The 23,287-nt window shown below is 36.8% G+C and overlaps 4 protein-coding genes across 7 annotated transcripts; 2 read left to right on the top strand and 2 right to left on the bottom strand.

Moving 5' to 3' along the window:
- Window positions 1–280: 280 nt before the first annotated feature.
- LOC136411016 (uncharacterized) lies at window positions 281–12,403 on the top strand. Its single transcript, XM_066393422.1, has 3 exons — window positions 281–337; window positions 1,568–1,781; window positions 6,374–12,403. Exons 1-3 carry the CDS (start codon window positions 335–337, stop codon window positions 11,755–11,757), a joined length of 5,601 nt encoding a protein of 1,866 aa, XP_066249519.1. The 5' UTR covers window positions 281–334; the 3' UTR covers window positions 11,758–12,403.
- Window positions 12,404–13,373: 970 nt separating this feature from the next.
- Window positions 13,374–14,373, bottom strand: Dhfr (dihydrofolate reductase). Of its 2 annotated transcripts, none has more exons than XM_066393589.1 (4): window positions 14,236–14,373; window positions 13,765–14,050; window positions 13,592–13,701; window positions 13,374–13,514 (listed from the first exon to the last, which is right to left on the bottom strand). In XM_066393589.1, the coding sequence occupies exons 1-4, from the start codon at window positions 14,316–14,318 to the stop codon at window positions 13,439–13,441; spliced, it is 555 nt and encodes a 184-aa protein (XP_066249686.1). In that variant the 5' UTR covers window positions 14,319–14,373; the 3' UTR covers window positions 13,374–13,438. The 2 variants fall into 2 exon arrangements, with proteins under 2 accessions (XP_066249686.1, XP_066249687.1); XM_066393590.1 differs by having other exon boundaries at window positions 13,765–14,063; window positions 14,236–14,367.
- An 889-nt stretch (window positions 14,374–15,262) lies between these two features.
- Window positions 15,263–18,554, bottom strand: LOC136410952 (synaptic vesicle glycoprotein 2B-like). 3 transcript variants are annotated; one of them, XM_066393332.1, is made up of 11 exons: window positions 18,257–18,554; window positions 18,091–18,175; window positions 17,827–18,014; window positions 17,567–17,776; window positions 17,289–17,451; window positions 16,955–17,173; window positions 16,653–16,902; window positions 16,228–16,598; window positions 16,033–16,176; window positions 15,740–15,982; window positions 15,263–15,686 (listed from the first exon to the last, which is right to left on the bottom strand). In XM_066393332.1, the coding sequence occupies exons 3-11, from the start codon at window positions 17,894–17,896 to the stop codon at window positions 15,506–15,508; spliced, it is 1,851 nt and encodes a 616-aa protein (XP_066249429.1). In that variant the 5' UTR covers window positions 17,897–18,014; window positions 18,091–18,175; window positions 18,257–18,554; the 3' UTR covers window positions 15,263–15,505. The 3 variants fall into 3 exon arrangements, with proteins under 3 accessions (XP_066249429.1, XP_066249430.1, XP_066249431.1); XM_066393333.1 differs by lacking the exon at window positions 18,257–18,554 and having other exon boundaries at window positions 18,091–18,228; XM_066393334.1 differs by lacking the exons at window positions 18,091–18,175; window positions 18,257–18,554 and having other exon boundaries at window positions 15,265–15,686; window positions 17,567–17,769; window positions 17,827–17,935.
- A 1,632-nt stretch (window positions 18,555–20,186) lies between these two features.
- Window positions 20,187–22,737, top strand: LOC136410788 (L-xylulose reductase-like). Its single transcript, XM_066393117.1, has 5 exons — window positions 20,187–20,315; window positions 20,493–20,573; window positions 20,792–20,963; window positions 21,020–21,337; window positions 22,591–22,737. Exons 1-5 carry the CDS (start codon window positions 20,264–20,266, stop codon window positions 22,700–22,702), a joined length of 735 nt encoding a protein of 244 aa, XP_066249214.1. The 5' UTR covers window positions 20,187–20,263; the 3' UTR covers window positions 22,703–22,737.
- The last annotated feature ends 550 nt before the right edge of the window (window positions 22,738–23,287 follow it).

Genomic DNA, 23,287 nt, shown 5'->3' with positions numbered 1-23,287 from the left:
GTATAACTAAATAAAGATCACTGTTTTGCGGGAAGGGCGCTTGAATTTGAAAATAGTATAAGTTCCCTAGTATAAAAGCAGCAGCAAAACTTGGTAAATGAGGGTGTAATTTACGGAAATTATAAATTATAATTTTGTCACTGCATGCTAGGAACGTCTCAATTTAATATTATAACAATTAACATGTGAAAAATATATATATAAGTCAATTAAGATTATTTAAATCTTATCTCTAATCGTCAAGTAATAAAATCAATCATATAGCGTACAGCAAGGACGTAGTAATTCAGTACCCATTTTGTTAGTGTTACGAATTGAAATATCTGTTATCAAAATGGTATGTGCTAGGGCGTTGCTTAAATATTAAAGAATTATCGTATTTCTATCAGGTCTCTAGAGTTTTAAGCTCTGTTTAAAACATTGTATATTAAACTGTGAGTACTTGAATCCTCTTCTCATATAATTCATGTCGAAAAGCAGAACGAAAAATACGGCTATACTGTGAACTCCGGACCCGATGTCGGGGAATACCCAATTCATTTCGTGCATGTTGCTACTGTTGCCGAAATGAGCCGATAGATTAATTTCGTAGCCTTTAAACCGCTTATTAAATATTTGAGTTGTTATCTAAATACTCATTAATTTTATTTACAGGCGTATATTTTATATTTAAAGCGACTTCTAGAAGATCAACGTTATTGAGCAACATTTTAGTGTTTTTGAATGCTTCTGTAGAAAAATGCCGTAGATCTTTCTATAAGTATATTGTGTGATATATAAATGTAAACTGTGCATATTGAGTTATTGCACTGTTCAGGTGTCTGAAGAAAAAGAAAATACGAAGATAGCTGAAAGAAGACTTGCAAGTTTTTGAAACTACCGATTTTCGAAAATTCGCCTCCTTTTTACTCTTTCCAGTAAATAATTGTGAATCGGTGCTTCTTCTTGAGTCTTGGCTTGAAGTTTGGCCCTCCTGAACGCTTCTTTCTTTGCCGGCCATATCCCTTGTGGGTTGCCGATTAAGAATAATAAAGTTAAGAAAACAGGAAGACTATCAGGTTCTTTTTTTCATTATCCCGAGGAAAGAATGTCTTGTTGGTGGGAGAAGTGCGTCCCCCACCCTTATGAGTGGATCTGGAATTACAGCCAAAAACAGTTAGCACTAGTTAGCCGCGAATAGATAATTTCTCGATTCAGGGAATTTGTTGTCGGGAGATGATTTATCAAATGTTGCTTATTTTTGGTTGGTTTTGGGTGGATACGTCTTCTAGTCATCCGATTTCCAATAGCTGGTGTCTTGGCCTAAGCTGAACCTAAATCAATAAATGTATTCGAAGAGCACTCCTAAAAAATTTGGAACTTTATTGAAAGTTTTGAGATAGGGGCACAACTACCATGAATCTGGAGGTATCTGATGTTGCAAGACCATTCGAGTCATCCGAGTTGGAGCGCGAGTATAAATCGAGACAAAGCTTTCCTTCAACATTGTTTCATAATGTTTTAGACTTATATATTATGGCGTTTTTTGAGTAAATACAAGTTACATTAATTTCAACTCATATTTCAGGATGTAGATGTATCAAGTGACGAGTCATCCTCAGATGAAAGTCAATTTAAGCGCCAACTTAGAGATGCAGTTAATCGAGGCCAGTTGAAAGCACTGCAGAAGTTATGTCGTAAACGAAACGTGCCTATCACAGAAATCGTTAATATAACAGATATGGGTGGTGATGGAGATTCCCTGCTGCACCTCGCAATTAAACGAAGGAAGAAGGAAAAAGGTAATAATAATACCAAGATCATTGAATTCCTGACGAAAAATGGTGCCGACGTCCGTAGCAAGAATAGCCAGGGGCAAATTCTGTTAGATATTTAACTACTAGGTGGGCTGTTATACCCCACACCCCAAAATAACCCATTTGGCACCTATTCCCACCCCATATTTCCTTTACCCCCAGGTATCTACCTAGCCCTCAATCACCGCCAAAAACCCACCGCATAAATCTTTTCGTCTCACCCAAACCATTGGAAAAACTTAAGCAAAGGCATCAAAAACCTTCTCAAACCCCAAATTCCTACCTGGGGAAAATTAAAGAAATTTATTCCGAAACTTTTTTTATTTCCCCAAAAAAATTACTTTGCACAACATATGATGAGTTGGAAGAAGACGTTTAGGTGCATCTTTTGTTAATACGGATGCCCTGGGCATCCTATAGGGCGCTTTGCACCCGTTAATACGGACTCGAAGAATCCTAATAGGATGCCGAAGTGTCTTCGGCATCCGTAAGAAATTATTTCTCTAATGTAGGCAATTGAATGTAACAGTTCACGCCAAGCGCGAACTTAGTTAAGCATAGCTCAATGATTTTTTCGAAATCCTGCGAAAACACACGAGAAAAAACATTCCGGTTTTATTCTGCGATTCACAATTGAATTCGAAAACTTATCACTTTCACAACTTTTATTATCATTGCGAGGCTTATCCAAAATTAGCAAAAAAAAAAGGTCTTCACTTTCAAAAAATTTCAGTTAAGCTCCCCTCACATAATACGTTCTTATCTAAAGGGGCCCCCTAGAGCTTGTTGGCCCCCCACATTGCGAGTTTTTGCACCCCTAGTTACGCCGCTGATTGCTTACAATTTGAATGTAGGCCCCTCTTGATCTTGGGGCCCTAGGCTGTAGCCTACTTAGCCTATAGGAAAATCCGGCCCTGGTTACACTTACGTTACACGATTATATTGTCAGTGTTCCGTCAATGTTATTAAAATTTTATTTTAATATTAATAAATAAATATTAAAATGAATCCTGAACAAAAATTAGCAATTTACGAACTAGTTGAGTACGAAAAGTGTTCTATAACAGAAATAGGACGTAAGTATAACACTTCTAGAGCGAATGTGTTGCGAATCTATAATTAAATTAAACCGATATATGAATATATGATGAAAAAATGTGGACTAAAAGATCCTGTAATAAAATTGAAAGAGGAACTTGAAAACGTTACTACTCAAATGCAACAAATGCGTACTAGTACGAATACTGAAGCGCACACACAGTGTGATTATAATGGCACTGTAATTAAAAGTAACGAAGACATAATGAAAAGCAGACAAAGCGAGCAATTGAGGCTGTTAAAACAGTCAGATAATGAGGTTACGAATGCGAATAATGATACCTTTGATGGATATCGATCTTGTGGATACAAGATGTCGAAGGTATCGTGTGATCATCAATCAGAAAATGAACAGGCACCTGAAAAATTTATATACAATTTGAATGATAAATATCAAAATGGTAATTTAACCAAAAAACAAGTTGAGAAAACAATTAAAAATTTAAAAACCAAACCACAAATGTGTTTGTATGTAACTAAACATCAAATCTGCACAATAAAAGGACAAACTAAGAATTTTAAATGTTTTGCACATTGCACTGTATAACATTAAACAATTGCTTATTATAATTACAAAAGTATGTGTTTCTAGGAAGAATGTTAATAAAATAATAAAAAGTATTCCAATATATTTATAATTAATTCATTAAAAATACTCCTTTATTCATTCTTCTAACTTTTTACATAAATTTTCAACATGGCGATCTTATTACAAAGATAGACTACATATGAATAACATCCCTACATTACAGTTTCCTGCATCAAACTCTAACCAACACTACACGAGCGCTTATTTTGACATTTAACATTAGACAATAGACCTTGAATGACTTCACTTTTTGATATTTGTATGTGATATTTTTATCATTATGACAAAATGTACGTATAACGATAACGAACACGTTTTGAAGACAAAATAATTTTTTCATTTTCAATCGAAGCTATTATCCAAGAGTGGAAGCAGTTCCAGTGACAAAAACGAGTTAAAACGGTTGTTCAATTCAAATTAGAAATATCGGAAGAAGGGAACAATGTCACATATTACAATATTAGGTCGTGTAGTATGAAATGAGTAGATTCTTGAAATGCCACATTCAACTGCGAATAACTTCACTCTAAATCTATATTTGGACTTGACTTTTTTATGTGGAAAAGGCACATTCTTCCTCTTTCGATCAGAGTTTAAAGTGTTAAAAATTATTGAAAACTTTTATTTTTATAAAAATGTTTGTGCAGCCATGCAAAATAGTGAAATTCGTGTGTTAATGAAATATGAGTTCCACCGTGGAACCACAACAGCTCAGACGGCTCGCAATATTAATGATGTGTTTGGTACTGAAGTCACTTCACAGCAAACAGTATCTTGTTGGTTCATGAAATTTCGTTCTGGCAATTTTGACCTAACAAATGAACCACGTGGACGACCTGAAACTCAAGTGGATAACGATTATCTGAAAGCCGTGGTGGAAGCGAATCCACGTCAAAGTGCAAGCGAATTATCGTTAGTATTCAGTGTAACCAAAAAAACAATATTGACTCATTTGGCTGAAATTGGTAAGGTGAAAAAGCTGGACAAGTGGGTACCGCATTAGTTGAGCGACATATAGAAAGAACGACGTCTCGAAGCTTGTGTTTCTTTGTTGTGCCGGTATAATAACGATCCATTTTTGAATCGGATTGTTACTTGTGATGAGAAATGGATCCTATATGACAATACCAGACGTTCATCGCAGTGGTTGGATCAAGATGAACCACCAAAACATTGTGCGAAAAAAAAATCTTCATCAAAAGAAGCTTATGGTGTCCGTTTGGTGGTCCAACGCAGGTGTCATCCATCACAGCTTCATGAAACCTGGTGAATCGATTACGGCTGATGTCTACTGCCGACAACTGACCGAAATGATGAGGCAACTGACGGTTAAGCAGCCAAGATTAGTCAATTGGAGCGCACCGCTATTGTTGCACGACAACGCTCGGCCACACACCGCACAAGTCACCTTGGCCAAGCTACAGGAGTTGGAATTGGAAACTCTTCGTCATCCACCGTATTCACCCGACTTAGCACCCACTGATTACCACTTCTTTCAAAATTTGGATAACTTCTTGGTAGGGAAAACATTCAACTCTGACGAGGCTGTCAAAGCTGCCTTCCAAGAGTTTATCGACTCCCGGCCTGCAGGCTTTTACGGCAGGGGAATCAATGAACTTCCCGTTAAATGGCAGAAGTGTATTGATAATGGTGGTGCATATTTCGATTGACAATAAAAACATTTCATATGAAAAAAAAATGACTAAAGTTTCAATTCAATTCTACTCATTTCATACTACACGACCTAATACTAATTGTAAATATATAACAACGGAAGGAGCAAGACGAATTATATTTTCAGTAAGAAATTCCACGTTGCAGTACACAATATTATCTGAAAATATCAATGGATTTACATTTAACGAAAGAACAAATTCTATCATAATAACTTACAGAAACGAAAAACGTGTACTTTCGTTTATAAACGAAAATGACTATAAGGTCGTTTTAAAAGAACTATAAATTCTTTTAAGCTGATAAGACAATGTGATTGTAGTATTTTATAGTATAATACTTGTAAAGACTCTATTCTGACTTTTTGTACGAAATGTCCTCACTAATTATTTAATGTTGCTTCAGGGAGGATATTATGCCTACACCCCCGAGTACCTCCGAATCAAGTGGTGAAAGTATACTAAATAGTTCTGATGAACAAGTGTGATTAATTGATCTTATTTACTAAATTAATGTTTTATAGCAGATAAATAAAATATAATTAAAATATAATTCATTTAAATCTACTTACTACCTTTATAAAATAGTATGCAAAGTTATAAATTCTTACAAGGTTTGGAATTGAGATGTAAGTACAATAATAATAAACATAAATGATATTCATATTTCTTAGTATAAAGTATAACAATGTAAGAAAAACCGTTACATTCAGTTGCTTACATTAGAGTAATAACTTTTCTATGGGTGCAAAGCGCTCTATATTAGAAAACGGAAACTGAAGTCTCCCTTTGGACACAGGGCGCTTCGCGCTGTGTCCATTCTTCGAGTCCGTATTAACGGGTGCAAAGCGCCTTATAGGATGCTGAAAGCATCCGTATTAACAAAAGATGCACTTAAACGTCTTCCAACTCGTCATATGTTGTGCAAAGTAATTTTTTTGGGGAAATAAAAAAAATTTCGGAATAAATTTCTTTAATTTTCCCCAGGTAGGAATTTGGGGTTTGAGAAGGTTTTTGATGCCTTTGCTTAAGTTTTTCCAATGGTTTGGGTGAGACGAAAAGATTTATGCGGTGGGTTTTTGGCGGTGATTGAGGGCTAGGTAGATACCTGGGGGTAAAGGAAATATGGGGTGGGAATAGGTGCCAAATGGGTTATTTTGGGGTGTGGGGTATAACAGCCCACCTAGTAGTTATTTATATGAGACTGTTTCAATTAGGTGGTACTGAGTGGGCAAAAATTTTTCAATTATTGGGGAATGATGATAATGCCTCATGTTCAGGGCTATCTTGTGCTTCAGACTTCAGTACTGACTCATTAGCAACACCTACGTTTGCGGCTTCTTTTGATATGGATGAAGACAATTACCAAAAAAACCTAGTATATTTTTCATCTGGCCTGAAACTGAACATACATGGGGACATTTACCAGCTGCAGTTACTGATGCTTTTTCTCCATAAGGCAGTGCAAATTTACGACGACGTGTCTTTAGCTACCGAAATGAATGAGGCAGAAAAATTTGATGATGTTGTTCTACGATATTTGAAAAGACCGGAAATGGTGTACCATTGGAGGTTCTTGCAAGCGAAGCATTTATTGTATGTGCAAGAGAAAACTCGGATTCGCGCTACTGAATTATTCAGCAAAGAAAAGAAAAAACAAATGAAATTTTGGCTTCATGAATATTTCGAGTCATTCTGTAAAATGTATGTTAACGACTTTTTTAAAGGAGCCTTGCTAGACGAATTCACTCTTTGCACTAACACTTACCTTGATGAGAATGATGAAAGTCAGTATTTTGATAGGGATGACACTTTTGCGAATGATGAAATATTGTATTTTAGTGACTATGAGATGGCCAAATTTAAATTAAATGCTAATGCCAAAGAGCAAATTCGTGAAGTATTTAAATACCAAAAATCAAAATATTCTAAACGTTTAGGAAATCTTGACGACAAACTTTTAGGAGATTTTGTTGATAAATTTAGGCTGGTTGCTAGATATCTTAACAGATTTGAAGTAAAGGAAATTATTAGCGATAAACTGGGAAAATATTTTAGTTTATTGGACTCTGAATTAGCCACCAATAGTTTTCAAGACAAGATGCTAACCTGGTTTGCTAATTATAAAGATAAAAAAAGTAACTATTTGTACATTCAAAATGGCAAGGAGTTTCTAAATATAATTGGAAACAAAATTGGTAATTTCATGACTCTTGGACTCTCAGAAGTTTACGCGGAAGAACTCGGAGCGTTAAGCGCTCAATTCAGCACTTTTCCTTCAGAATTAAATGCATTTATGACCAGCAAGACTTCCCAAATATTATTCCTCACTACTGACTCCCCTTTATTAAGCTGTATTAGAATTAATCAATACATTCAAGACAACATGGATTACAAAGACAGCAAAATAATTTTACCTATTTCAAGGCTGCTTGAGCTTGAAAAGGCGCGTGATCTCGTTCTTACTTCTTTTCAAAGCAAAACGACTTTCATACTGTTGGTTCTCAACTGTGAGTTAGGAAGTGAGTGTAATGAACGCGTTATAACTGAAATCTGTGTAAAATTGTTGGAAATTTTGAAAAGGTCCAAAAATCTCAATTGGAAAGTTTTCAAGAAAGTGATTTTAGTGGGTTCATATGACAATAAAATTGAACAGGTCTTCAAACAGAATTTGGCAAGCTCAAGATATAATATAAACGTTGAGAAATTTTGCGATAATAGCAAGTTTGACGTCCTTGATGGAGCATCAAGAGAGTCGTTGCTGCAAAAGCGCATTTATTTCCAGGGCAACAGTACGACTTTAAATACACTAGTGAGAAATGATATCGCAGCCAGTTCAATCATTGACAACAAAACGCTACTGAAGTTGCTGAAAGGCCTTGAAGTAAGACTGGACGATTCCAATCAATTAGAGGAAAGCGAATTTTACATTAGCCGGACATTAAAGCCTCAGATTGTTGAAGTGGCCATTCTGAAAGACAAAAGTGTTCTATCGTCTAACTGCATTGTTATATCGAACGCTACATTAAATGACTTACAGAACTTGGGCATTAAAGTTGACGATAAATCTCTATTTAATTATGATGAACTGAACACGGGAATAAAATTTCTGCAGGAGTCAACGTCTTTCGAAGAAATTCTGGAAAATTGCGATATAACAAAGATCAAGGCTTTCTGGTTAGAATATACGGGAGTACAATTGATATTCAAACAATTTGCAGGAAGCACTGCTGAACCTCTAAAAAAATTCCTCGTAGACATAGACGCGAACTTCAGTGACGAAGAACTTCTATGCATAGACTTGAACCAATCGACCATCGAGGAAAGGAAGAGCTACATCAAAATTACAGAATGTGATTTAGTAGAGTCACATAAATTAGCTCACAACAAGGTGAAAATTATAGCTGCAGAACCGGGACTTGGAAAATCCTTAATGATGTCCAGCGTTGGCAAACTCTTGAAATCCAAGTACCCGGAAGTATGGGTCAAACGAGTGAACCTTAACAACTACGCTGCATCTCCCAGGCAGTCTCCTGAAAGAAAACTAAACTTGGGAGATATAAACTTCACTGTAGAAGACACAGATGAGGCAATCGAGTTTGTGACGGAAATGTTGCTTAGCAGTGGCACGGATGATGAAGCGCTGCAAAAGAGATTATTCAGAGGGGCCCTAATGAGGCACGAAGATGGAAGCCAATACCCTAAAGTGATCATGCTTTTTGATGGATTTGACGAGATTAGTCCTAGCTACAAAGATCACACTTTAACGCTGCTGAAAGCCCTGCAGGGGTGCAGTGTGACACAAATGTTTGTTACCACGAGACTTCATGAAGTTGAGAGTTTGCAGGAAACCTTTGGCGTGGTCGCGATCTATTTGAATCCCTTTAATAGCACACAGAAGAGGGAATATTTTGAGGAATTTAAGGAGAAGTTTAACACGCATGGACACAACATTGACTTCTACTATTCAGATAGGTTTAATCGGTATTTGGGCAGCGACGACCTTTTTGTACATCACTTCCACGAAGATTCAAGTGTAAGATTGAATTTAAATTCGGAATTTCTAGACAACCCCCTGCATTTCTTTATGGTCTTAAACGTGGTCTTCAGCCATGAAGACTATAACGTTCCGATATACAGCATCTCCTCTTTATATGACCTCTTCGCCAACATGAAATTCTGCAAATTCTACAAGGAGAAGGCACATTCCACCTTTGGGGTTCCTGCAGCTGATGCGGCGCGGCAGAGAGACATTGCTAATTTAAGTAAAATTCATGCAGCTTTGGCGTTTGAAACGTTGTTTCCAGACTCGGTAAGTAGCCTATTTAAACTTGACCAGAGCGAACTTGCAGAAATAGCTAGAATTGGATTCTTCGTAGTGGCAACTGATCATCGTATACAGTTTACTCATAAAAGCTTTGCTGAGTACTTTGCAGTAATCCAATTGATGGAAGAACGAAATAACGAGAAAATTCAAGCGTTGTTTTGCAGCCTGCTGACTGACCGCAGGTATCAAAATATATTGAAATATGTTAACGGGAAAGACGAAAATGGTGATTTGGTGGATACATTGTCCTTCAGAGAATTAATTTTAAAGAGAGAAAAAGATTGCCATTTTTCTTTGATAGAAAATTACCACCAACGGAACGGAAACATTTTCAAGCATGTGTTCCTGTCAATTGCAGCTAATGAGCCTGATCATTTCAAAACATTCGTTGAAAGGAATTCTGTAGCAAATTATAGGGATAATTTTATTAACAAGATTGATAAGATTGTATGCTGGATAAAACTGGCAGAATGCGATTTCCATCTTTTCCAGGCAATCTCCCACATAATGGTGCAAATAATCACGTACAAAGACGTAAATTTTAGACAATACACAGGGACCATGGATTATTGCAATATCGATACTTTATGCCCTCTCTTAAACATCCCGTTTACGTGTTATGAGGGGCAGGACATAACCGATTTCTTAGACTACATATACTCCATGTACTCTAAGCAAATGAACACTAAATTGCTTTTAAACTGCATAGAAGGACTTCGTTCAAACTTCAATTTCAGGCCTTTGCACGTTGCAGCTTCGAGAGACCGAATGAATTATATAGAGCAATTTTTCAATTGGATGAAACTCAGAGCGCAAGAAAACGGTATTTTCTGCGATTTGACCCCATTCCTACTTCTCGTCGATCAGACGAATAATACATTTCTCCATACGGCAATTCACAGTTGCGAAAATTCCCTAGGGCCATTTTCAAAATGTCTTCTTGGAAACTTTGGTAGGCCGGTGCTGCAAGAACTCTTCCAAATATATAATATCAGTGGCGAATCGGTATTTTATGTCGCTATGGTAAACAATTGTATTAATACAAGTGTGTTTACTATGTTTAAAGAGTGCTTTCCCTTTAATACCGGGAGAGAAATACTTTGTAAAGCAGATGAATTTGACACTACTCCGTTTCACATACGTTACTATAGTTATAACGCATACGGCCTTCTATTGAATTTCTTCTTCAACCACTATGAGCCTTCCATAGTTTTCGAAGTTCTTTTCCTTTTAGACTCTGATAGCAAAACCGTTTTTCATGCAATTTTGTTGGACGACCACCCTACCGAAATATTATTACAGTATTTGACTAGAGTGAAGGCATTTCCTCCCTTGGACATTAAATCTCTCGTGTCTAAGTTAGATAATAATGGAAGTACTGCTTTTCACACCATGGATTTGAGAGAGGTGAACAAAAAAATCGAATTCCTAACTAGAATACCGGAGTTGTTTGGAAATGATATGGCAAAAGAGATCCTGTTCATAGAAAATAAATTGGGTATCCCAATTTTTTATGATATTTGTGAATTCGGTAACACGGAGAAAATGCTGGATTTTGCCAGGAAAATCATGAGCATGGAGGAATTCAAATTTAATTTAACACGAAATGACCTGAGAAGTGCATTCTTCTTTCATCTGGTTCATCCACTATTTAATAACGTTGATGTTATAAATTTATTAAAAAAATATTTCCAAAGGGATGTCTTGCAGGAAGTCTTAACTAGTGAGAATCAGGTGGGCGAAACGATTCTTCATTACGGCGTTGCTAGCACAAAAGATTGGAAGGTTGTTTTATCGTATTTACCATTCATCCTCGTAGATAATCTGGATCTGAACAATTATATCCGTTTAGTATTCAAAAAAACTTCACAGGGGTCCTTTAAATGTGGTGCAACGGCTTATTTTTACAATGAGACTTTACATTCCAAAACAGGAATTATTGCGTTTCAAAATATTTACTGCGAGTTGATTCATATGTTAAGCGACTGCTGCGAAAATACACCAAATGATGAACAGTACCCACAGAGGTTTCACGTGTATCAGACAGAAATTGAAGAATTGCGTTCGTTTCTAGACGATTTATCTTACATTTCGTATAATCCTTTTTTAGCTTATTCGAGGGAAGAACTCTGCGACATGTTAAATAAAGTCAAGAAAAGTCAATTTTGGATCCAAGATGAGAACGAGAAAATGGTTCTTCACTTAAGTTGCATTGAGAAATATCGTAATAAGTACTTCCCTAGCCCGTTCCCGTCTGAGGATTTCGAAGATTAAACTTATGGCATTGGTTGGTAATTAACAACTTATGGTTACTTCTTTTCAGTCTATCGATTACTATAAGAGCTCTGATATTTTCCGTTACTATTCTAATTTGTTCATTTAAAACTCGTAACGGTCAAATTTTTTATTAGGTCAGTTTATAATTTTAAAATAATAATAATAAATTCTTGTCAGACTTCTTTTCAATTTTTCGTAGTCTTTTTTCCTTGAACCGTCAGAATTGGCAAATCGTTCATCTTTTTCCGGTGAGGCCTCTTTCCCAACTTTTTTTTGTGTTTGAGGACTCGAATCGGCCCATTGACTCATAACATGACTGCGCCGCTTTGTACTTTTGATATCCGTCCTACAATTGACCGACTGACCGACGGAACTTTACACACAGCATCGTAATATGTTCCTTACGGCATTCTTTTCGCGCCGGCTCCTTTTGGGAGAAGGTATGAGATTAGTTTGATGGTGTCACAATGCACCAACTCCAATTTTGTTCCTGAAAAACCCAAATTTTGTTTCATTTGTTGCACATATAATATTTCGAAGAATTAATGGTAATGTTATTTTGGGCATTTGTTATATCTACGCAGCAACATTATATTTATAAGAGTTAAAATATTTTAAAATGTAATATCGAGACAGTTTTATAAAAGTGACTATGCATGTATTTAACATGTATGTCTTTGTATTTGACTTTTTTTTAATTTCTAATTTTAAAAATGTTTATTTTTAATTTCATGTATAATTAAATTTTATACAATAAATGTAACTTTAAATTATATGAATTTTTGTTATACCTATTTTTTTCAGTGATTCTTTTACTTCGTTGGAAAGTAACACCTAACGTACAAGTAGAGGTTGCGATAGCGATGGAATTGCGCACTGTTCTTAGTTAGAACTAACTGAGAATAGCACTGACAAATAACATAACAAACTATGAAAAAATTATTAAAAAAGAGAAAAATAAGAAAGTTAAAATGTCTTGATCGTAAAATATGTAAAATATGCTGACCACTCTGAAATTATTACATTAATTATCTTACTATAGATTTAATTAATTACTTTATATATTTTCAATCCATACATTTCACTTCTGTTATTTTTCGTTTTTCTAATACATTTTTTCTATGTTCTGAACACAGCTCGCATTAGATTTTTTGTACTTGGTTAACATTAAACTCCCTTTTACTACTATTTTAGATTTCAACTCTGATATTTCCCGATTTTTTTATTGATTTTAATCATAATCCTCATCTACATCTAGATACCTAAGGTAACCTGGAGGCTGGTAATCTATTGCTTCAGCTTCTTTCCCAAAGCAAACGCAACGCAACAGAAACCATTATCGACCTGGCTCCTGCCTCGATTGGTGGTTCCTGATTCTTTTCCCCCATATTCTCTAGAAGCCAAAGAATAACTTGACGCATGGCTTAAATGGACAATTCCATATAGAAAATATCTGTCAATTTAAGCCACGCTTAAATGTTCATTTCAGCTTCGGCTTATGGGGAATATGTGGGTTAGTCAACAGACAGAATAGCAGAATAGCAAAAATTCGTCTGTGGCACATTGTTGAAAATGAAACTCTGTGATTTTGATAGGAAGCACTGTGCCTTGTTATTTTACAGAGGTAAGGTTTCGTATATTACAGAAATGAATGAAGCATAAAACAAGCATCAAACAACTAAGCTTTGACATAAACGTGGTAAGTATACCGAAGGCCGTTTTCCTCCTGAAGGCCCTGGGGAATGTCTTCTTCACTAAAATGTGATAATTTTTAAATTCGGTTAAAACATTTTCGGAAACTGATGATGATAACAGATTTAAACATACACACCTGACTTCTTTTAAGGTTTCCAAAACAATAGGGAGAAATGTGTCGCAATCAAAGTTTTTCTGGATTTTGGTTAAATAAAGCTTCTGGAAATACGGTGAAGCCAAGGCCTCCTTTAAAAACCAAAAGATGGTTTTAAAAAACTTCTTGAATATCTAACTAAAATCAGGTACGACCTCATACAAACTAGATCCTCCGATCACCCACACATCTTCATAGCTCTGCTGAAATTTTGAGTCTTGGAGCGTTTCATAGGCTTGATCAAAGCTCTTAAAGGCAAACGTGTCTGGAAATTGCTCTAAGTTTAAATTTGATCGGCTCAGAATGAAGTTTATCCTGCCGGGTAGTGGCTTGTATTTGCCCGGAATGCTATCCCATGTTTTCCTGCCCATGATGACTACATTTTTACAGCTTGTCTGCTTCGTAGTAGTAGTCATTTTGCTAAAGTACGCCATCTCGTTTCTAAGTACACAGACTACTTAGGAATGAAATTTTCAAAGGTCGCCATAATATCAAGAATAAACTATGCTTTAACCAATAAACATGTTTAGACTAATTAGATGCTTAATGAACTTCAGAGAGATAATCTTTATAACACCATTACCGCGACTGTGCTTAATCAAGGCTAATTATCTAATGCTACTTACTTCAACCGCCATGGCAAGGTTCCGCTCTTACCAATTCCCATGTTTTCGCTTGCTGCCACTATCAGCTTTAATTTAACGCCCATAATATTAAATTTTAGAATATTTAATAATTCTTCTTTTAAACTAGAGAAATTTGCTAGAATGTGGCTGACATAGCTTTTTACTTGAAAGTCTGTGAGCACGAAGTCAGGCTGGCAAGTCGGCAAACGAAAGAAACCAAGGGAATGAATCGATGAACATGCGCGTGAGTGCATTCTGTAGCAGCCAGCAGCTGCTCGTCAGGCCTTCGGTAGTACCTCCTAGACATTGGCGTGGGTTAGTGTGTTTAGGTGCGGCTTTAGTGATTTATGATGAAGACATATAAAAGAAACAAAAAAGCAATATCATATAATATTAAATGTCTTTGAATTGACAGCAACCCAAGATGCATGTGTTTGTAGCATACCTGCAGTGGGAAGTACGAAAAAGTGAGGTTAGAGAAAAAGAGAGGTTAAGAGGGTATGACGATGTTCATAGACTTGTTGGGCCTACTTCCCACAGTGTCCCTTCTTGATGAGCAGTGTAATCACTGAATTGTCCTTGCAGCATAATAATATAAATATACATGAAAGACTTTGAAGGTTCGTCGTCTCAGTCCCTGAGGAATGACAGTTGTCAAAGAATTGTCATTGTGAATGTTATTATTATTATTATTTTATTATTATTTTTTTAAATTATTATTATATTGTTATTTAATTTTTTTAAATACTTTTTTTTATTTGATTTTTTTGTAAATATAAATTGCTTCTACAATTGTTTTATTCTGTTTTACATTAATTGATGATAGAGTTGTAATGAGACGAGAGGAAATAAGGTCGTGGTAATTGTTCACCCACTGATATCAAAAGGGTACGAAATCAGCATTCGATAACAGCAACTTACGATGAAGAATAAAATCGTTAATTAGCAAATAACTAAGTTTAATGGAATAATAACAAACTAGCTACAATTGAAATGATAAAATTGCACATCCATCGATGCTACACACAACGTAGAATACCTCTACATCAACATGGACATTTATCGTTTTCGCGATCTCCTATACCTAAGGATTTGACGATACTCCACCGCAGTTTCAATCTTTTACTAAGCATTAAAAACCTCCTAAAACAACTTTTACGTGAAAGCTTATCACAGCTGCAGTAAAACGTGTTAGAAGATATAAATTTTCAGCTTCCCTTGCTGCAGAGCTCGACCACAGTAGTGAGCTCTAGCACTGCAGAGGAATTTTTCACAGTAAAGCTTGACTATTGTCCTCTATTTTAAACGAAAGTAACACAGCAACGAAACACGGAAAAGCGGTGACGAAAGCTGGAAAAATCAGAGCTGATCCTGTCAACATGCTGTAAATGGGGATGGAGCAAAATGATGCTATGTGGTAGAGGCTGCGCATAAGACCATGCGCAGAGCACCTAAAACACACACTTTTATCAAAATCTGGAAGGAGAGCGCCTCAGGCACAGACCTGATATAGCAGGGATAAGCTTCTAAAACCACTAAAGTGATCACAGTTAGAACTGCGTTTAACAGCAGCTGCAAGGCCAGGGCTATTACCGAAAAAAGCAAGAAGTTGTAATTAAAAACGAGAATCCCCAACGAGGTCTGACAGGTAACAGCCCATAGTACTACTAAAATCCGACTCCTGGAGAGCAGGTTCTTTGCCAGAATTAGTCCAGTGCCTAATAAGACTGGTACCATTAGAATTGACCTAAAAAGAGTGTGGAAAAATCGGTTTAATGGCTGAAATGAAGTCCTCACCCAATTTCGATTTCTCTGCGCAGGTCATCCAAGTAAATATTATAGTCAAAGTCGACTGCGCAGTTTGAAATAAGAGAAAGAAAGGTGTTGTTGGTCAAATGGCAGTTGATGAAGTGATGAGGCATTAAATCGGTGTCTATAAACCTTAAAAGGAAAATGACAACCATAAAAAGCTTATAATACTTAAAAACTTACTGAGAATCAGCAACCACAGAATTCTCTATGGAGAGGATTGAAGTTTTCACGTTGAAAAATTTGGATTTACGAATAGTGCAATTCCAAAAATTCACATGCACCAGATTCATTTGACTGAAAACGCAGTCATGAAATGTGCAGTCCTTAAAGAAAACATTCTCTAAAGAGTCATTGTAGAAGCCAGAGAAGCTCTGATTCTCCACAAATCTCTTTTGCTCCAGATATTCCCATTCTCTAAGCTCTTTAATCATGGACGTCGAGAATGTTGAGACTCCCATACTGGCAAATCCACAAATTAGGTGCAGAATTGCCAGTATTATTGTGGTCTTGAAGTATATTGGGGAGAATATTTTGTAAAAGACTTGCATTACCTATAGAAACGAACTTTGTGAGTATAAGAGCAGCAGCGCCTCAAAAACACTAACAGAATCGAATCCATGAGCAAACACGCCTCTGGTGTTGCTCAAGGCTGGTTCTGGATATGAGCTTCTTCCTGGGAGCTCAAGCTCCGTAAGCCCATATTGTGTCTTTGTTTTGTTTAGTTTGTGCAGCCTCTGGTAAACTGCCAGAGCCTCAACCTCCCTCGAGGCTTCTAAGAGATATCTTGGAGACTCCGAAGTCCATATCAAACCCACAATGCTCGCTGCCGCTGGAATAACACTCAAGAGTAGAAACCTGCAATTTTATTGGTGTAGAAATGGTTTTTGATTGAGGATTCCGGTTCTACCGGTGCCAAGAGCTCCAATGTTCCTTGTTGTCCTTGACGATGTCAGCTCCTAAAGTGGGCATAGCAATTTCGAATACGATTGCAATATAAGCGGCCCCTAGGGGCCATAAGGAATGGAGCATTCCAGTGTACTTTGCTCGGGACGATCGGGAAGAAGTCTCTGTCATGAAGCTGAATGCTATTGGGAAGGCACCGGATATTCCCAGGCCGGAGCCAAACCTAGAAGGACAAGAAACCGGTTAATTTATTTCCAGAATTTTTAAGATTTTGAATAGATTCTAGGCCACGACATGGTTCTTCTGAATGCAAACTAGAACTTTTAAACACATCTCACCTGGCAGTCATGAATGTTCCATAGGTTGGCATCACAGAAGCAGCAGCAGCGAACATAATGGCTACTATCAACGCTAGGGCGAGCCCTTTTTTCCTCCCTATGTGATCCGCTAGAATACCCCAGGCAAACGATCCACATGCCATTGCCAGGAGAGTTATGGAAACTACGAGTATAAAATATTCTACTAAAACGACTTTTCTTGCAAGTACCAAAACTACTTTGAGCGTCGTTTATGAGCTCCAAAATAGACGAAGAATCGGGGAAAACATCATTCTTACCTAGCCACCCCTTCTTCCTTTCTTCGATGCACAAGTGCAGCTCAGCTGCGGGTAAAATGAAGCTGATGATCTTGACCTCAATGCAATCAGCTGCCAATGCCAGTCCCAAGACCACAACCAACATGATTTGGGCTTTGCCCATGGTGGCTTGAGATAGGGCATCTTCGTGGAAGCCCATGAGTGCGTTGTTACCATTGTTGCGGCTGGTGTCTTCAGAATATTTCAATGGTAAAAATGGATAGATTTACTAAACAACTTACGCCTGTTTTCATTAGGTCCATTTGCTGCTGGCTCTAAAGGGGACACTAGGCATGTGGATTCTTCACACATTATTGAGAATCGAGTCAGTTTTAGTGGAAACTATGACATTTTCCAGAGGATTCTGACTGGGCTGAGAAACGGGAATTTTAGTTCTTCGTGATCGAGAACGTGACTTTTTGCTGCATTTCTGGAAATGAGTTATCCAACATTCGTGGTTTTCAGGCATGCTGTTCCAGTTTATTGCACTGTAATCTAGGTCTTACCTTTATTTTTGAGCCACCTGAGAAGAGAGAATTTTTAGCTCCTTGTAAATGTACCCTATCCAGAACGTGACCTTTTGCAGCATTTCTGAAAATAATAATATTCAAATATTCATGTTTCTTCAGGCAGGTCATTCCATCCTACTTTACTGCAATCTATACAACTCACCTATATATTTAAATCGTCAATGTGTGTAATCACACGCGTTGCTGGTAGCGACGTTTCTACTGGCATCCTGTTATATCGATCCAGAAATTCTAGAATCCAGATGCGGCCGGTTTGTGAATCGATAAGCAGGACTGGCAATAAAGTCCAGAGACCTATTAGTTCACGTTATTCACTTAATTATCAAACTTTTGGTGTTGTACACTTAAGGGGTTACGGAAGAACTATCTGAATTCGCAAGATTTTACAATTTAAAATTTGGATAAGGCGTCTGGATGAATTAAATTGAACTGAACCGCGGCATGCAGACAATGAGTGCTATATGCGAAATGGATTTATCGTTGTACTCCTGTGTGTCGTAGCTTCTTTGACGATAGCGCAACTCGCGTGACATCTTTCCAGGTTTCCAAATTCATTGCCAGTTTAAATGTGCGAAAATGGACGTGAATCTGCATACAGAAGGACATGAAAGATTGCAAAAAATGTTTTATAGATCAGTTTAGTAAAGCGAAAAAACGACTGTCTCAGTTTACACTCATTTTAACTAATCTGCAGGACAAATTCAATTATCTGAGGTTCCTTGAAATATTTCAAGTAGTTTTAGGTCTGCCCTGTCAGCAGTATCAAACGCTTTCTGCATAATATGTTTAAGAACTATCGAGTTCTCTTTTCGCATGTCCGCGGTAAGCGAAACATGATCTGACGCGTAATCGTAAAAATTCACATTTCAAAGAGGATTGAAAGTAAACATTTGAAATTTCGCGTTGGTCTCATGGTCCCAGATCTGGTCTGTTAGATGTAATAAACTACTCGAGGTAGAATTGCCTTCAAATATTTGCACCAAGGAAAGGAGATTTTAAAAAGCAATTAAAAATCTTTCAACTGAAGAGGAGAAAAGGTGCAGATTTGATATTTTGTGCTCAAGTGGTTATCAAAAGTTTTAAATTGTGCCGATCAATATGCGTATGTTTAACAACTGGAGCATTCCCTTTATATCCCTGACACGAAATGGAAATCGAGTTTGAAGTACAATTTCATTAATTTACCATTTGAAGAGAATCGAAACTAAAAATTTTAAACTTATATAAAATTATAGTACATATAGAGCGTCCAAAATTCTATTGGCGAGAATTTGTCTCAAAACCTCACAGAGACAGAAGGACGGTTAAAGTTATAGCACAAAGGCAGAAGTGTAGGCTGAACATAATTCTAAATATACCGGGTGCGTCAAAAAATTACAAGAGCATTTAATTTTTTTAAATTTTAAATCAGACCTTTTTCTATTGTTTCATTTTGAAAATTATCATGATTATTAGTTAAAAATAAAGATCGAAGTACGAGCCTAGAGCAATGAAAAAAATTACTTCAGAAAATCGACTAGTTGAAATGACCGAATTGCCTTAGTTCTAATGTAACAAAATATGTTTGAGGGGACGGTTATGAATGAATGAATGAATGAATGAATGAATAGTGAAATAAGTGAGTATTTTTGCCGGAAATAAATTCCCAAGTATCTGAAAACCGGGAGTTCTGGACAATGATGACGCTAGGTACATATACAGAGTATTCCAAATCCGATGTGTTATCCAACTGCTACTTCTTAAGCGGTTAAAGTTACAGGGTCGGTAAAATTAGAAAAAATGTGCCGAATTTAATACTCTTTCAAGAACTAAAAACAATGTTACCAGTTAATTTTTAGTTTCCAAGTTATTATGGAAAAACCAAAATTTAGCCCAATGGAATTTTCCAAAGAAATTATTATGAATTAGGAAAAATTTATGAATAAATACTTACGAATCAAAAATTTGTACGTAACAGATACGCCAATTGATGACAATATTCTCGACATTAATTAAACAAGCTTATCTAAGGATTTGTTGATGTTTATAACTAAATGTTTGAAGTGCCTGCTTTCCAGATCATCACCAGATATTCGATTTTTGGCAATAATGTGGAAAAGTACCTCACTTTGCACGGAGTGCTTATAAAGTGTACTTGACGCTTTCAAAGATGAATATTAACTTCGAGAACAAGAGAGTTTTGGTTACTGGAGCAGCATCAGGTAAACGAGAATAATTATCTTTTATACTCAGCACATTAAATTTCTTCAGGCATTATGCCGCCAATTTTGCAAAATATTAAATTTAAAAAAAAATTTTAAATGCCCGAATGATGCTCTAAACCAAAAAATTTCACTTTTTGTCTGGTTACACTCCTAATCAAATTGTTATTATCTTAGGAATCGGTAAAGGAATAGTATTCCGCCTGGTGCAAAATGGGGCCACAGTTGTAGCCGTGGATAAGAACCAGGAAAATTTGAGTATGTAGTCTCATCTCTATTTCCATTTATTCATTGTATCAACATCACCAACAACATATCAATCATAGGGTAATCCCTCTTCAATCACCTTCAGTTTATTTTAGACGATAAAATACACTTTGTTATTGAATTAGTACTTATTACAGAATTAAATAATGACTATTGTGCGTAGAAAATAAATGATAGTAATACGTATCTAAAATATTGCAGTTTTTTAGATTCTCTCGCGTCTGAACATTCTTCCATAATTACTGCTGTCATTGACCTCTCAGATTGGACTTCCAGCCATGCCGCCGTAAAACAGCACCTCCCAGTAGATATGCTGGTGAACTGCGCAGGACTTGTTGAGATACTACCACTGACGAATGTAACTGAAGAGGGATATCAAAAGTCAGCTTATTATTATAGCTATAACCCAAACATTCCCTGAAACACTTCCATTGCAGATTGTTTGATGTAAACGTTAAAGGCACCATCTCAATCACTCAAGCTGTAGTGAGCGATTTGCTGAGCAGAAAGGCACAAGGCTCCATAGTTACCATCTCTTCTCAAGCCTCCAAAGCTGGGCTTCTCAACCACACGATATATTCGGCTTCGAAAGGGGCTCTTGATTCGTTCACCCGGTCTTTGGCCCTGGAATTAGGGCCTAAGAACATTCGAGTTAATTGTGTGAATCCTACAGTGGTTTTGACTCCATTGGGGAGGCAGGCCTGGTCTAATCCATCCGCTCGGTATGCCATGCTGGCCAAGATACCATTGCAAAGGTAAATTTTGTTAATCCTGTTAAAGTTACCACCACTTCAATAGCTTCGCCTTTAAAATTCTTCAAAGACCGGTTTCGATCCTGTTACATTTCGTTCATTCGGTTTATCCTGAGTCAACCCAGCGCAAATAGAAATCCACTGTTTCAACGACAGATATATTGGGCCTGCAGGAAAATATCCCACCAGAGCCATCTGTCAAGTCCTTTTTGCTGCACCTCCGCCAAAATTTCCATTAAACGCAGGCAATGGTAGATAACACTGTCATAGTATAGGTCGGCTTTGTGCGGCAAGTTTTGCTTTGGTCGAGATGCAGCAATAAGGATTCGGCAGATGGCGCTGGTAGGATACTCTCCTGAAGGCTCAACATCCTCGCCGTTGAAATTGCAGATTTCTGCCTGCGATTAATTGACCCAATATGAACCTAATTGACAAAATCTCACTCTCAGCAAGTTGATATTGGGTCCCACTTTAATTTATCGGAACCAGACATGATCAAAAATATGGTGAGCAGTTGGCTGGAAAGCAAAATCATGATAAAACGACCATTCTGGCGTATGAATATCGGAAAAGGGAACGAATATAATTAGGCCCTATGGGACGAGGTTCAATCACCACGCAGCACACCGAATTATTGTTATGGTGGATGTTGACGGTGTTCCTCGTAGGAGCACCCACACCAGATGAAACTGAGATTTATCGAGTGGTGATGAGCGATCGAGTGATAAGAAATTCTTCATAATGAAAACCAGCTAAAAAAACTGGAGGACGTGCTTTACCGATTGTGGAACTGGTTGATACTGAATCATTTCAGTTGAATACTGAGCATTTTTTGAAGCTTTCTAATCGGGGCACCAATGGACCAAATGAAGAAGACACAGGATCCTCCTCGGATCAGTATTCTCCATGCACCCTATCAGGATAAATTTATTATGTTTGTTGGTGATGGGGGGAGATAGCAAGATTACTGGTTCCACATCGTCTATTCACCTTGATGACTGGTGAAGTTGAGACAACCAAAAAATGGAGTTTAGGGCTAACCCTGATGTTTTATAAGATTTCTTTATAGGGCAAACTAGTCCAAAAATGATATATTAAGCAGTATGACTTGATGCTGGAATTGAATCTTGATGTAGGTCCTATCTCTTAGCAGAGTTTACAGTCTTCAGCACCTCAACTTTTGTATACTATTTTATTAATATTTGTTTAGAACTTTTAATTGCATAAATCCATACAATATCAGTGTTTTTTTTCAGATTTGCAGAGGTAGACGATGTAGTAAATGCTGTTGTCTTCTTACTCAGCGATCAAGCCAGCATGATCACTGGACATTGCTTACCTGTGGATGGAGGCTTCCTTTCATGTTGAAAAGAGGTGCTAGCAAAAGAAATAAACTTGTGTTGTTATGTTTTTTAGTTTACTTAATATCGTACCTAAACTAAATATCAAAGACTAGGAAACTATCAAGGGTATAACTTGCAAAGGAACGTTTAAATAAGGGCTAATCCTACTGTATAAGGAAGTGATTTGCCAGATAAAGTTATATGCTGTACTGTATTCGATTGTCCCTAAAAGTATGGTAGTAGTTCAGCAAGTAAATTATACATAAAGTACAAGAATTTCTTCTAATAAATTTGAGATGATATGAACGATTTTTTTTCGTACTTCTTGAGCTTCAGTTTCGTCGGAATAGCCTCTACCTAACGCCGTCCTCTCCACGGATTAATGATTTATTAATTCAAGATAAATGCATAGCAATTTAGTTTTATTAGCTTAGCTCCCCCTTGTTTTGACTACCGTTTCGGCGCTTTAATTGGCCGAATAAAACTCCAATTTAACACTTCACACTGTAAAACACTTAAACACTTAAAATTATCGGGCTTAATTCGGCTCCGGATAGTAAACACTTTTAAAAGAGTTTAAAAAAAGCGAGTTATTAGTAGCTGTAAGCTG

The sequence above is a fragment of the Euwallacea similis genome, chromosome 9 (assembly GCF_039881205.1).
Source record: "Euwallacea similis isolate ESF13 chromosome 9, ESF131.1, whole genome shotgun sequence".
Lineage (NCBI taxonomy): Eukaryota > Metazoa > Arthropoda > Insecta > Coleoptera > Curculionidae > Euwallacea > Euwallacea similis.
The sequence above is the reverse complement of the archived record's forward strand: the minus strand, read 5'-3'. Positions and strand labels throughout refer to the sequence as shown.